The sequence below is a fragment of the Trachemys scripta genome, chromosome 1 (genome assembly GCF_013100865.1).
Source record: "Trachemys scripta elegans isolate TJP31775 chromosome 1, CAS_Tse_1.0, whole genome shotgun sequence".
Classification (NCBI taxonomy): domain Eukaryota; kingdom Metazoa; phylum Chordata; order Testudines; family Emydidae; genus Trachemys; species Trachemys scripta.
This window is the reverse complement of record NC_048298.1, coordinates 60,157,062-60,169,628: the sequence shown is the minus strand read 5'-3', so window position 1 is coordinate 60,169,628 and position 12,567 is coordinate 60,157,062. Positions and strand designations below refer to the sequence as shown.

At 44.6% G+C, this 12,567-nt stretch overlaps 1 protein-coding gene across 2 annotated transcripts in view; it reads right to left on the bottom strand.

Annotated features, from left to right (window-relative positions):
* The window catches only part of XPOT (exportin for tRNA), a 64,215-nt gene extending 52,297 nt beyond the window's left edge, over positions 1–11,918 (bottom strand). Inside the window, exons 1-2 of one of the 2 annotated variants that reach the window (XM_034770554.1) lie at positions 11,760–11,918; positions 1,710–1,843 (exon numbers count right to left, since the gene is read on the bottom strand). In XM_034770554.1, the coding sequence (XP_034626445.1) occupies positions 1,710–1,769 (60 nt within the window). In that variant the 5' untranslated portion in view covers positions 1,770–1,843; positions 11,760–11,918. Of the gene's footprint in view, positions 1–1,709; positions 1,844–5,385; positions 5,532–11,759 lie in introns of those variants that run through there. The other variant, XM_034770563.1, reaches the window with a different exon arrangement.
* Positions 11,919–12,567: the final 649 nt, after the last annotated feature.

The window sequence follows — 12,567 nt, the reverse complement described above, 5'->3', positions numbered from 1 at the left end:
GAAGTTATTATTCCATAGATGTTTACAAATCAACTGACACCTCCCTTACCTTTCAATCACTAATTTGACCACAGAATGAGATTTTACTACATCATACTCCTAGGATTTGGGAAGCTGCACAATCACACCCATGCACACACTTCAGATAACATCTCTTGAGCTGTCCAGTAGGCTTTGAAACCTGTCGTGCTGCAATGGCTTTTCCTACCAGCTAGAAGCACCAAAGCAATACAGTAACTCCTCACTTAACATTGTAGTTATGTTCCTGAAAAAGGCAACTTTAAGTGAAACGATATTAAACTAATCCAATTTTCCCATAAGATTTAATGTAAATGCAGGGGGTTAGGTTCCAAGGAAATGTTTTGGGGCAGACAAAAGGCATTATATACACTGTACAGTACTCTACTGCGGTTGGGAAGTGCCCCTGGCTTACCTCACATAAGCACAGCCCGCTGCAGGCAAGGATGCTAGGAAGCACCTTCGCAGCAGCTTCCCCGGAGAAGAACAGGTGCTGACTTTGCCGGGGGATGCTCCAGACCCACCTCTTCCCATCCCTGCTCTACTCCAGGCCCACCTCTTCCCACCCCCACTCCACCTCCTCTCTGGAGCATGCTGCATCCGCACTCCTCCTCTCCTCCCCCCCCCGCCAAAAGTCCTAAACGCCACCAAACAGCTGTTTGGCGGCGCTTAGTGCTTTCTGGGAGGGAGGGGCAGGAGCGAAGATGCGGTGCTTCCCTGCTCCCTCCCAGCGCTTAGGGCTTTCTGGGAGGGGAGGGAAGGGGAGGAGTGGAGACGCAGTGCTTCCCTGCTCCTCCCCCTCCCACCCAGAAAGTCTTAAGCACCGCCAAACAGCTGTTTGGCAGCAGGGAAGTGCTGGGAGGGAGGGAGGGGGAGGAGGCGGAGAAGAGGAACTTGTGCAATGCTCCCTTGTAAAGTTGCTGCTCTTCCACAGAATCTTACAAGCAGTGGACAGAGCAGGCATCCAAACGACGTTATACGGGAGCATTGCACAACTTTAAACGAGCATGTTCCCTAATTGAGCAGCGACGTAGCTTTGAAACAACGTTAAGTGGGAGGATGTTAAGTGAGGAGTTACTGTACATCTAATAGTGGCCAGGGAGAAATGAGCTGAAGCTTAATGAAAATTTTATGTGACCCAGCATTTATTGATTTTAGGTTAAAAGTGCTGTAAAAGAAGGTTTTAAGTTTGTGTTGAGAGCCACACATGGCTGTATTTAAAAATGTACTAAAGTTTAAACAATATAACTTAAGATAATGTGTACATCAATTAAAAGCTGAAAAAGGAGTCTGAGAAATGGAATTTATATTGAAATTCTGATTAAAATGGAACCATATTCTTGAAGAGTGCTGTTATGTAACTAGTTTAAACTATACACTAATAGTACATAAGCCACAATCTACCTCATAAGTGTTCAGTAGAAACAATGAGTTTTAAGTGTAATCTACTGAATGAAAAAATTTAACAAGGATGAATTACAGTGAGAAAAGCCATGCTTAGCATGGCAGTATGTACATAGTAAATGGTAAAATAGTATGTATGTAAAATGAAGGACTGCATCTAGCATGCATACATAATGACAATACAATTATAGGTTCCCTTTACTTCAGTTATCTAAATAATCAGACAAATCAATAAGATATTAGACAGTTGCATAGTAACTGGCTGCCATACGTAAAAACAAACTTACCCTTTGCCTGAAGTCTGCATCAGCATTTGGGTTTAGCCCTAGAAGGGCTTGTTCATCCATCTTTGTTGCTATACTTTTTGTTTCCTATTTTTAACTGGTTTGCCCCCTTCTCCTATAGTAGAAACTACAAACATCTGCAAACAGGGAAAAAAAGCAAAGTTGGAAGAAACGATATTCACTAAACACATCAGCAAACTATCTCAGCATAATCATAGCAGAAGTATCACGATTGCCAGAATGCATGTAAGCCTTTAAAATGCACAGGAACATTGAATCTATTAACAGCCACACACTCGTACATATGGTCTACTGTAGACATTAGGGCTTCATGTCCTTCACTAACACCACTTATGGTCCAGAAAGTACTCCAGCTTTCCTTTTATACTATGAATAAATTTAAGTTTTTCATACATTTGAACTTTCATCTTGTAATAAAAACCACAAAAGAATTTCCTGTCAATTTAACAGAGAAGCTCCATATCAGAAAATCTGTATTTAATTCAAATACACGGATTCAAATTTACAATGCATAGAGAATGTTGGGTTTTGCTTTTTTGTTTTGGTTACCCACATTTGATTCAAGTGCAGTATTAAGCTATTCTTTTTTTTTTTTAAATACGATTTTCTAGTATTTCTAACCTTATGGCTGTAGTAATCAGCAACTTCAATTACTATTTCTACTAATACTTAATGGATTTGTTGATAAAAACCTCTCCATAGTAGTCAAGATATTGAGAGGACTTGTTCCCTACCAACTGCACAAAACACATCCTACCTTTTTCCTGAACAAGGTGATAAATTAGCTACAAAATACATTTTATTCAGAAAGAGTCCACTTATTCTTAGGCAGTGGTTTTCAAACTGGGATACTTATCACCCCTATAGGTACAAGAGCTCTCATTAGGGGGTACATGAGAAAAATCTGGTAATGGCGGACAATACATTTTATTTAGTAAGACTTGACAATCTAATCAGGTATATTATGACCCTATGTCAGAGGTGGGTATGCGATAAACTACAATATTTGGAAAGAGGCATGCAGCCTAAAAAGTTTGAAAACCACTTTCTTAGAGTGATGCCAATTTACTTGAAATGCTGTTTTCTGGAGTTCTGAATAAAAAAGAATTTTCAGATTGAATAAACTATGAATCCTGTAAAACAATTTCTACAGCTTGGTTTGAAAAACCAACAAGATTGTTCCGAGAATAAATGCAGAATGAATATACAGGCCATTCTGTAAAGCTCAGATTTCACTTGAAACCCTACCAAATATAATGGACAAACCAAAAGACTTGCTCAAAATATCCAGATGCCATTAAAGCAGCAGGGTAGATTATACAATAGTTATGTCCCAAAGGAAGTTCTCAGGCTCTACACCATGGGAGGTTGACAGGAGAAAAATTTCCTGTCGCTTTACCTTACTCTTCTCGTCAGGGGTAGAGTACAGGGGTTGACTGGAGAGCGATCTGCAGTCGATTTGGCGGGTCTTTACTAGACCCCCTAAATCGACCGCCAGTGGATCAATCTCAGAGCATCGATCCCGGCTGTAGTGTAGACCTGCCACTAAGTCTGTTCTCATCATTTGTGTGATATAATCTACTGCAGGCCTGATAGTTTGTGGGAGGTGAGGGAAAGGAAGGAAGACAATAGGAAGAAGAGATTAAGTCAGAGGAAATCAGTTAAAAAAATTCCTGAAACCCTATTGGTAAAGTCTCCCATTTCTTGGTATTTACATCTTACATACATTTTCCTGCTGGGGCTCCATTGTCAGGGGTAAGCCATAGTGCTAAAAGGACCCAGGGAGAGGGAAGCCCTGTACTTGAAATTAAGACAAAAATAAATTTCTACTCAGCCCTTGATATAGTGTGTTATAAAACTGGTATTATGGAGGGCAGCTGGATGGTTTTTAATAGATAAAACTAAATGCATGTATAAAGGTTTGTAATGATGAGCTACCTACATGTAACAGGTACAACTTTTCTTATGAAGTGAATTTAGTCCTTAAAAGTTCTGACAGAAATGGAAGCAAAAATCCTCAAAACAGGAATGATGCATATGACAACACAACAAGCTTCCCACATTGATCCACATTATCCTGTGTTGAAGAGATGATCTTCATGGATTTAAAAAGTTTTTTAAAAAAAATCAGCTCTCGTAACTTTTTTTGTTAGAAATAGCTCCCAAAACAAATGAAAGATTACAGATAATTTCTTTTTTTCAATGTTTATTTAGTCCATTAGACAGCATTTTGCAGTCAGTTTGTTTCCCGTCTTTCCAGTTTCTCCTCTTTCTGTAATTATCTTGAATATTAAACAGTGACCATATTTTAAAATATGTTCCCAAGACTACAAACATGGCAAGGAGACTCAGAGGCAAGACTACTTCAACTCATTTTTGGAAAGAGACAAGATTTCAAGCTGTGCCCTTTAATAAACAATAGAGGTGAGATGTTTCATTTCTTATTAGCAAACCTCTAAGACTTTTGAAAGTCTAAGACTTTTCAAAACTGTTTAAAGGTTTGTAGCTTTCTCAATTACAGATTTTTCAGCCTTGTTTTAGAGCAATTGCACTAACAATGCAATGTGGATCTGGGGCTTAATGAGATCAAAAATCATAGAAACAATCTTTCCCCACCCACCTATACTTTTGAAGTTCATAGAACACTTTTTAAAACTAATTAAAAGGTCTAATAGTAAAACCAAGTAAATTCATATGGAGGTAGTTCTGAACTTCTGGGCACAAAGTCTCCTTAGGCCAGGTCTACATTAGAAACTTTTAGCAATGTCTGTTAGGAGGGGTGATTTTTTTGTGAAATACACTAGTGTAGATGTGGTTATGCTTGCATAAAAGTGCTTTTGTCATTATAAACTGCATCTACAATAGGCGATTTGCAGGCATAGCTACACTAGCAAACTTTTTCCAGTTTAGATTATGCTTTAACTACGTTATTATTTCAATAGTGCTGTAGCAAGGAGGCATGGCCTCTCTCAGAGAGAGACAGGGAGGGACCACAACACACCCCCTGTGGGCCAAATCGGGAGAGCCAAGTCTGCGCCTGCTCCCCCCCCCCCATACCCCCCCAAAACGGAAGGGCGGGACAGGAAGGAGACATTATAAAAAGCAGGCCCTGCAGCTCAGTTGGAGTGGAGCAACCACAGGAGATGGATGCACCCTGCCTGCTGCTGGAGCCTGCAGAGGAGCTGCTGGGTCAACCTCCTGAGAACTAGCCAGAGCTCCCGGGACCACTGGCCAACCAAGACACTCAGGAGTTGCCCGGGCTGCCACCGGAAGACTGGCCGGATCTCCCCGGGGCTGCCAGCCAACCGAGATGCCAAGGAGCTGCCACCTGCGGCCTGGCCAGAGGCCCCCCAAGACAACAGACACAGGTACATCCCAGGGGAGAGTAGGAAGCAGCCCAGGGAAACCAGGCTCAGTGGTTTGAGCATTGGCTTAAATCCAGGGTTGTGAGTTCAATCCTTGAGGGGGCCCACTTAGGGATCTGGGGCAAAAATCAGTACTTGGTCCTGCTAGTGAAGGCAGAGGGCTGGACGTGAACTTTCAGGGTCCCTTCCAGTTCTATTTTTTTATATATAGATAGAGAGAGAGAGAGAGAGAGACCCCTATTTTTTAACCTATAATAACCAGTTTGGGAATATTTTAAATGAAGTTCCTCTACCTGTGGTTAAGACAGGCATACATGCAAAATGCAAACAGTGCATCAAAGTGATCCAAGGCCTTGTTGCCTGAATGAAACAACGTCATGAGAAGTGTTCCTTCTCAGGAGGAAGCTGTGTTGAAGATGATGAAAGGAACATGTCTGAACATGCAGGACCTTCAGGTTGGCAAACTTTTATTTCATACTTCTTTCTTAAGGACTGTCTGTCTTCCTTCTGGACCATTCTTGAATTCTCATGTTTGAACAAAAAGATATAGTTGTTACTCTATGGTACTATCATTTTAGATGCAGTTATGATAAAAAATAAATAGCTGAAATAGGCAGATCTTCCTTTTACAATTTCCCCTTTAAAGTAGTACTAAGCGTAGGTGAATGCAATGAGTAATACTAAATGAGCAGTATGGTAATAATAATTAAATAACTTCATTGACTTATTTTGTTTAGGAGAATCCATCCTCAACATACAGGATTCTGAAGACTATCCACCTTCAAAATCACCATCATTTGTTAGTTTCAGAGTTATCTGCCAATGATAGCATTTCAGTCAGAGCATGTATATCACATAGCCACAGTATATCACCTGCAGCAAAAAGGAAAAAAAAAAACTCCATCATCCAGAAACAACTATAGATAAGTTTGTGATAAGAACCACAACATTACAAAAAGTAATTGATGAAAAAAATCGCCCCGTTTGTTTATGCAACAAACTCTCCTTTTCATATGATTGAGAACCCACATTTCAGTAACATGGTTCAGTCATTAAGACCAGGATACGCTCCACCCAACAGAACAGATGTTGCAGGCAAATTGCTGGATAAAATGTATGAAAGAGACATTTAGCAGAGTGCAAAAGGTCTAGAGGGTAAAATTGTTAACCTGAATCTTGACGGGTGGAGCAATGTCCACAATGATCCTGTTGTACATGCTTGTGTGACAACAGAAGAAGGGAATGTCTTCCTTACAGAAAGAATTGATACATCAGGAAATGCACACACAGCAGAATATTTACAAGTAGCAGCAGTAAAAGCTATAACAAACTGAAAAAAAATTCAAAATGTCTAGTACGCAGCTTGGTCACAGATAATGCTGCAAAAGTGTCCAAGATGAGAAGAAATTTAGAAGAGAGTGAAGAGTGTCCCAAGCTAATAACATACGGTTGCAGTGCTCATTTCATACACCTCCTAGCCAAAGACTTCAATGTTCCAAAAATAAAGGCTAATGTTGTTGAAATTGCAAATACTTCCGTAACAACCACTTTGCAGCAGCTGCTCTGAAAAAAAAAAAAAGTGGGAGGAATCAAGCTAACTCTTCCACATGACATGTGATGGAACTCAGTAGTGGGCTGTTTTGAGCACAAGAACTAGCCTAATCTGATGACACAGACAAAGTTCTCAACATTGGGCTTAAGAGAAATGTTGAACACATGCCGAGTACCCTGAAGCCTATTTCTGTAGCCTTGAACAAAATGCAGGGAAATAGCTGTTTTATTGCTAATGCTGTTGAAATTTGGAAGGAACTGAGTGAGAGCTTAAAAAGGAAATATATAATGACAGAGTTAAATTACAAGCATTTAAAAAAAAAATGGGACAAGCACTACCTCCAGCTCATTTTCTTGCAAATATTCTCAATACTCGGTACCAGGATCAAACCTTAACTGCTGAAGAAGAGGAGTTGGCTATGACATGGACATCCAGCAATCATCCCTCCATAATGCCAACTAAAATAAACTTCAGGGCTAAGGGTGAACCAGTCAAGAAATAGATGTTTGCTGATGTTTTAAAGAAAGTCACACCAGTGAACTGGTGGAAGTCACTTAAGCACTTGGATTCAGAGACTGTTGAAGTGATAATTTCACTTTTAAACAGCAGTAGCTTCTTCTGCCGGTGTAGAAATAATATTTTCTTCATTTGGACTAATACATTCCAAATTGAGAAGTCGTTTGGGACCAGAAAAAGCAGGAAAGCTTGTTTTTCTTTTCCAGATTATGAACCAATGGGAAAATCAAGGTGAAGACAACTGAGTTAGCTGCAGAAGCCAATATTTTAAGTTTCCCATGTTGACCTGGCTGACACAGTCTATTTAATTTTTTTTTTTTTTAATATTTCATTTAACTATTTTAGTTAAAAACCATTTTAACCTGATTTTAAACATTCAAGTTTTTTAAATTCAAAAATTCATATGCTTGTTTTGTTAAAATATTATATTTTTGCTGTTGAAGAAAAAAAATCCAGAATACACCACGTCGTTTTAGTTAAATAAAACAATTTAAATGTGTCTGGTGACGTTCTCCTCCTAATACAGCATGGCAAGAAAATCCTCCAAATATTCATGATGAACTATCTCCAGTTCAATAGGTTAACCTCCCAATGACTTCATAAATATCTGCTTCAATTACCTTTGGTAAATGAAATAACCAATCATTCATTTTCTGATATAGCTGTAAATCTAATCTGAAAAGTTTTCAAAATAAACTGTGTGTACCTTCTAAAAATGAAACCTACATCGATCTGAGTTGTGAGAAGAATATGTATTACGGTTATACCAACCAACAAGAATGCACTTTCATGCAGAAATCCATGATTAAATGGAGTCTTCCTGACTAGGGATTTAAATCAAATCCACCCTGAAACTCTTTACTAAAAATTTTAGTTTGTGTAGCTAACTCAAATACCGTATATACTCGTTCATTAGTCCGTTCGTTTATAAGCCAATCCCCCAAAATGGATAGGTACAAATAGCAAAAACTGTATGACCCTTTCATAAGCCGATCCTATATTTCAGGGGTTGGAAAACTTTGGCTCCTGGCCTGTCAGGGTAAGCACCCTGGTGGACCGGGCCGGTTTGTTTACTTGCTGCATCCACAGGTTTGGCCGATCGCAGCTCCCACTAGCCACGGTTCGCCACTCCAGGCCAATGGGGGCTGCAGGAAGGGTGGCCAGCATATCCCTCGGCCCATGCCGCTTCCCGCAGCCCCCATTGGCCTGGAGCAGCAAACCGCGGCCAGTGGGAGCCATGATCAGCCGAACCTGCAGACGCGGCAGATAAACAAACCGGTCCGGCCCACCAGGGTGCTTACCGTGGTGGGCCGCGTGCCAAAGGTTGCCGATTCCTGATCTAATACATTGTGGTGAACCCCAGCCACAGGGAGCTGAGGGACTCTATGCCTGCATACGCTCCAAGTAAACAAAATGTCCCAACCCGCCAGCGGCTTACCCTGACGGGCCGAGAGCCAAAGTCTTCCAACCCCTGAAATATAGGGACAGGGAGGTGTATCAACTACAGCCCCTCCCACCACTGTAGTCTCTACACTGAAGTGCTACAAGGGTGCAGCTTCAGCATTTCTAGTGAAGACATATTCCTAGTGCAGACAAGACAGGTCTACACTACACTTACTTCGATACAACTCATCACTCAGGGTGTGAATAATCCACACCCCTGAGCGACAGTTATACTAACCTAAGCGCTGGTCTAAACAGCTACGTTTCTCCGCCTGATATAACTACCACTTCTTGCAAAGGTGAATGAACTATGCCAACAGGAGAGCTCTCTCCTGTCAGCACAGAGCATCTTCATTAAAGCGCTACAGCAGCTCAGCTACGCTGATGCAGCATTTCAAGTGTAGACCTGCTCTCAGCCTGATCTTCAGTGATAGTTAATTCTACAACGACTCCCTCCTGAGAGCATCCTGGCTGCCATTAGAAAAAGAGAGTTCCCTCAGTCTTAGAAATAGACTTGCATAGACGGGGGTTCCCACAACACATTTTTTGGTGGGCTCAGTGCAGGCACCAACTCTTGCTGGTGGCTGCCCTGGGGCTGAAGCCTGAGCCCACCATCCCTGGGAAAGTGGGTCAGGAACTCAACAGCCGCCTGCAGAGTCCCAGGTTCCTCTGGTGCCACACACACCAGCCCATATTTCTCCAGAGACACTACCCAGAGCCCCCTGGGAGGCTGTGCGGTGCAGGATACCAATCCCTGCTACTAGTGCCAGCAAACACCAAGGTGGCTCATCCAGGAGCAACAGCTCGGTGCTGCAGGGAGGGGCCACTGCTTTGCCTCCTCCCCTCCCCCGGCCCAGGAGCGTGTCATGGCCACAAAATTCCACTGGGGCCACGTTGGCGGCATTTGAGAAACGCTGAACTAGCAGACCATTCTGTAGGAGTAACACTTTCTCAATGTACTTATGCTGCAATTTTGGACAGGTCAGTTATTTCCTTAGAAAAACAACTTGCTTTAACTATTCATATACATTGTGTAATACAGATTTGTTGCAATATCCCATGTGTAATAATTCTTCAATAACACACTATTTAATGTAAGAGTTGTACCTTTGCCTGGTGCTCCTGCTAGCAAGCCCCAGTATAATATACAGTTCTCATTTAACACAACGTTTTGAAGCTCTAGGGTAGTATTCTTAGTACAGCATGTACTATTAATTAGAAGTTATTACATTTCAATGAAAAATGCACAAAGCCTTACTGGTTTGGGAGCTCTTATGATGAGCTCCCAAACCAGAATCAGACACCTTAACAGGAAATTACATTGGAATGAAAGAAAATTAACAGAATAAGTCTGAAGTTATTAACTTCTTGTGGTGAAATAGGGTTCTCTACCTCCTCAATGGCTGTACTAATATTGCTTCGTCACAAAGACCCCAAATCCCCCTCCTTCCCTTTGGAGACCATCAACACCATTATTTAGTAACTCAAAGGACTGCCAGTGAAAGAAGTGAGGTATTTCCACCCCGTTATCCTAGCTCAGGATGGGAAATACAGATGTAATTAAGTTACTATCCTATCTGTTACTAGCACATCAATGAGGAGTGACAGCACTCTCTTCCTACAGCTGGGCTGGGCAAACTTTTTGGCACAAGGGCCACATCTGGGTATGGAAATTGTATGGCGGGCCACGAATGCTCACAAAATTGGGGCGGAGGTACAGGAGGGGGTGCTGGCTCCAGCTGGGGGTGCGGGCTCTGGGATGGGACCAGAAATGAGGAGTTCAAGGTGTGGGGGGGGCTCCAGGCTGGGGCAGGGGTTCAGGGTGTGTGTGTGAGGGCTCTGCTGGGGGTGTGGGCTCGGGGATGATGGGTTGGTGGGCAGAAGCGTGCTCCGGGCTGGGACCAAGAGGTTCAGAGGGCGGGGGGAGGGGGGTGATCAGGGCTGGGTCAGGAGTGCAGGCTCCGAGTGGTGCTTATACCTCAAGCAGCTCCCAGAAGCAGCAGCATGTCCCCCCTCCAGCTCCTATGCAGAAGCGTGGCCAGGCAGCTCTGCACACTGCCCTGTCCGCAGGCGCCGCCCCTGCAGCTTCCATTGACTGTGGTTCCTGGCCAATGGGAAATGCATGGGTAGCACTTGGGGCAGGGGTAGTGTGTGGAGTCTCCTGGCTGCCCCAACATGTATGAGGGGGAGGAGGGACATGCCACTGCTTCTGGGAGATGTGCAGAGCGGGACAAGCCCCAGACCCCGCTCCCTGGCGGGACCTCGAGGGCCATATTAAAATGTCTGGAGGGCCGGCCCCTGGTCCATAGTTTTCCCATCCCTGTCCTACAGCATGAAACCTCTGCAGTGTTTGGCAAAGGATTAAGGCAAATTCTGATCACCCATCTAGCAGTACATATTGTGCTTGTTGTAAGGCAGAAGGAATAACCCTAGCGCCTACCAAGGAGCATGGGACATTGAAATGATTAGTCAGTTCCCTTACTGCATGCTGGATTCTGAAGAATGGCTAATTTCACTCTGTATACAGATGTGAGAAAAGGAGACTTCAGTGGTTCATATGTTAAAGGTGATCGTTGCAACCACAACCGCTAGAGATTTATTTCAAATTAAAGCAGAAACTCTACAGAAATGGATGTTGTTAGAGACGACAGGTGTTAGTAACACATGTACAACAGGGTATTTGTCAAGTTTAAAGAAAACCCACTCCCATTTCCCAGGACCTCTGCAGGGCAGGCGGCACTCTAGGAGGGCTCTGGGTGGCCAAGTCAAACGCTCCCGTGACGCTGCCAGGCGGACGAGCAGCCCCATTACAACGCCCCCAGCGATGCCGCACGGGCGGAGGACCCAGCCTGCCGCAGCAAAGGCGCCGAGCCCTCTAGCGCCTTTCCCCAGTTCAAAGCTGCCGAGAGAAGGCCGGGCAGGCGCCGGCATCAGAAAAGCCCGGTCCAGAGCCAGCCAAGTACGCGGCGAGGGAGCCCCGCGGCCCGCAGCGGTTGCTGCTGGGACACGTTCCCCTACCCAGCCGCGAACACGCGGTGGCCCACGCCGCCGGCCGGCCGCCCCAGCCGCGGGCAGCGCCCCTCTCCCACCGGAGCCGAGGGCTGGGCTGAGTCAGAGCCGCGTGAGTCCCCCGCCCGGCCCCCGCTCCCCTAGTACCTTCCCGGTCACTCCATCCCGGCAGCGCCGCCGGCTCCGCTTCCCGCAGCTCCAAGACCGCCACAACCATAGAGAGCGGGCCGGGCCTCGCCGCGCCGCGCCCGCGCGCCGCCTCCGCCGGCGGCAGGGAGAGGGGACGCCGCCGCCACTGGAGCGCGCGGGGCGGCCGCGCGGGTGATGCTGGCTGCGTGTCCGGGGCGCGCGTAATGTGGTGTCGAGCCTCTAACCAGGCGTGTCCCCGCCTCCTCAGGCAAAGCACGGGGACTATAGTTCCCAGCATGCTCTGCGGCTCGCGTACGCTCCAAGCGGTCCCTGAAAGAGAGCGAGAGGTATTTCCCCTTCCGGACACTCACCTTCCTCCTCCCATAGACCAGCGTGCCGCCTTGCATGCTGGGATATATAGTCCCCACAGGATGCATGGCATGTTGGGATATGTAGTGTCCGCAGGCCTCAAAAATTCGGCTGTTGCGTGACGCATTGTATAAATCTTGGTGTTATTAACCCGCTGCAGGCTGCCCTCTGGTTTCCTTTGCCTCTGACAGTGACAAGGCCTTCCGTGTAGTTGCTGATGAGGCGAACTGAATGGGGAAAGGGAGGTGCTGCACAGAAACTTGGCCTGGCAAGTGGAATGGATAATTACACAGAGCCACCTCTCCTGCTTAGATGTAATCTTGGGAACTTATTAAAGGTTGATTTAAGGAAACTTACTTCGTGCATTTTGACATGTGATGCTGACAATGTGTGGTTTCATGGTTATAAAGCTTTACCTTTTTGAAGTTCCATGTCTACTGTCATTAAAAAAATTAGT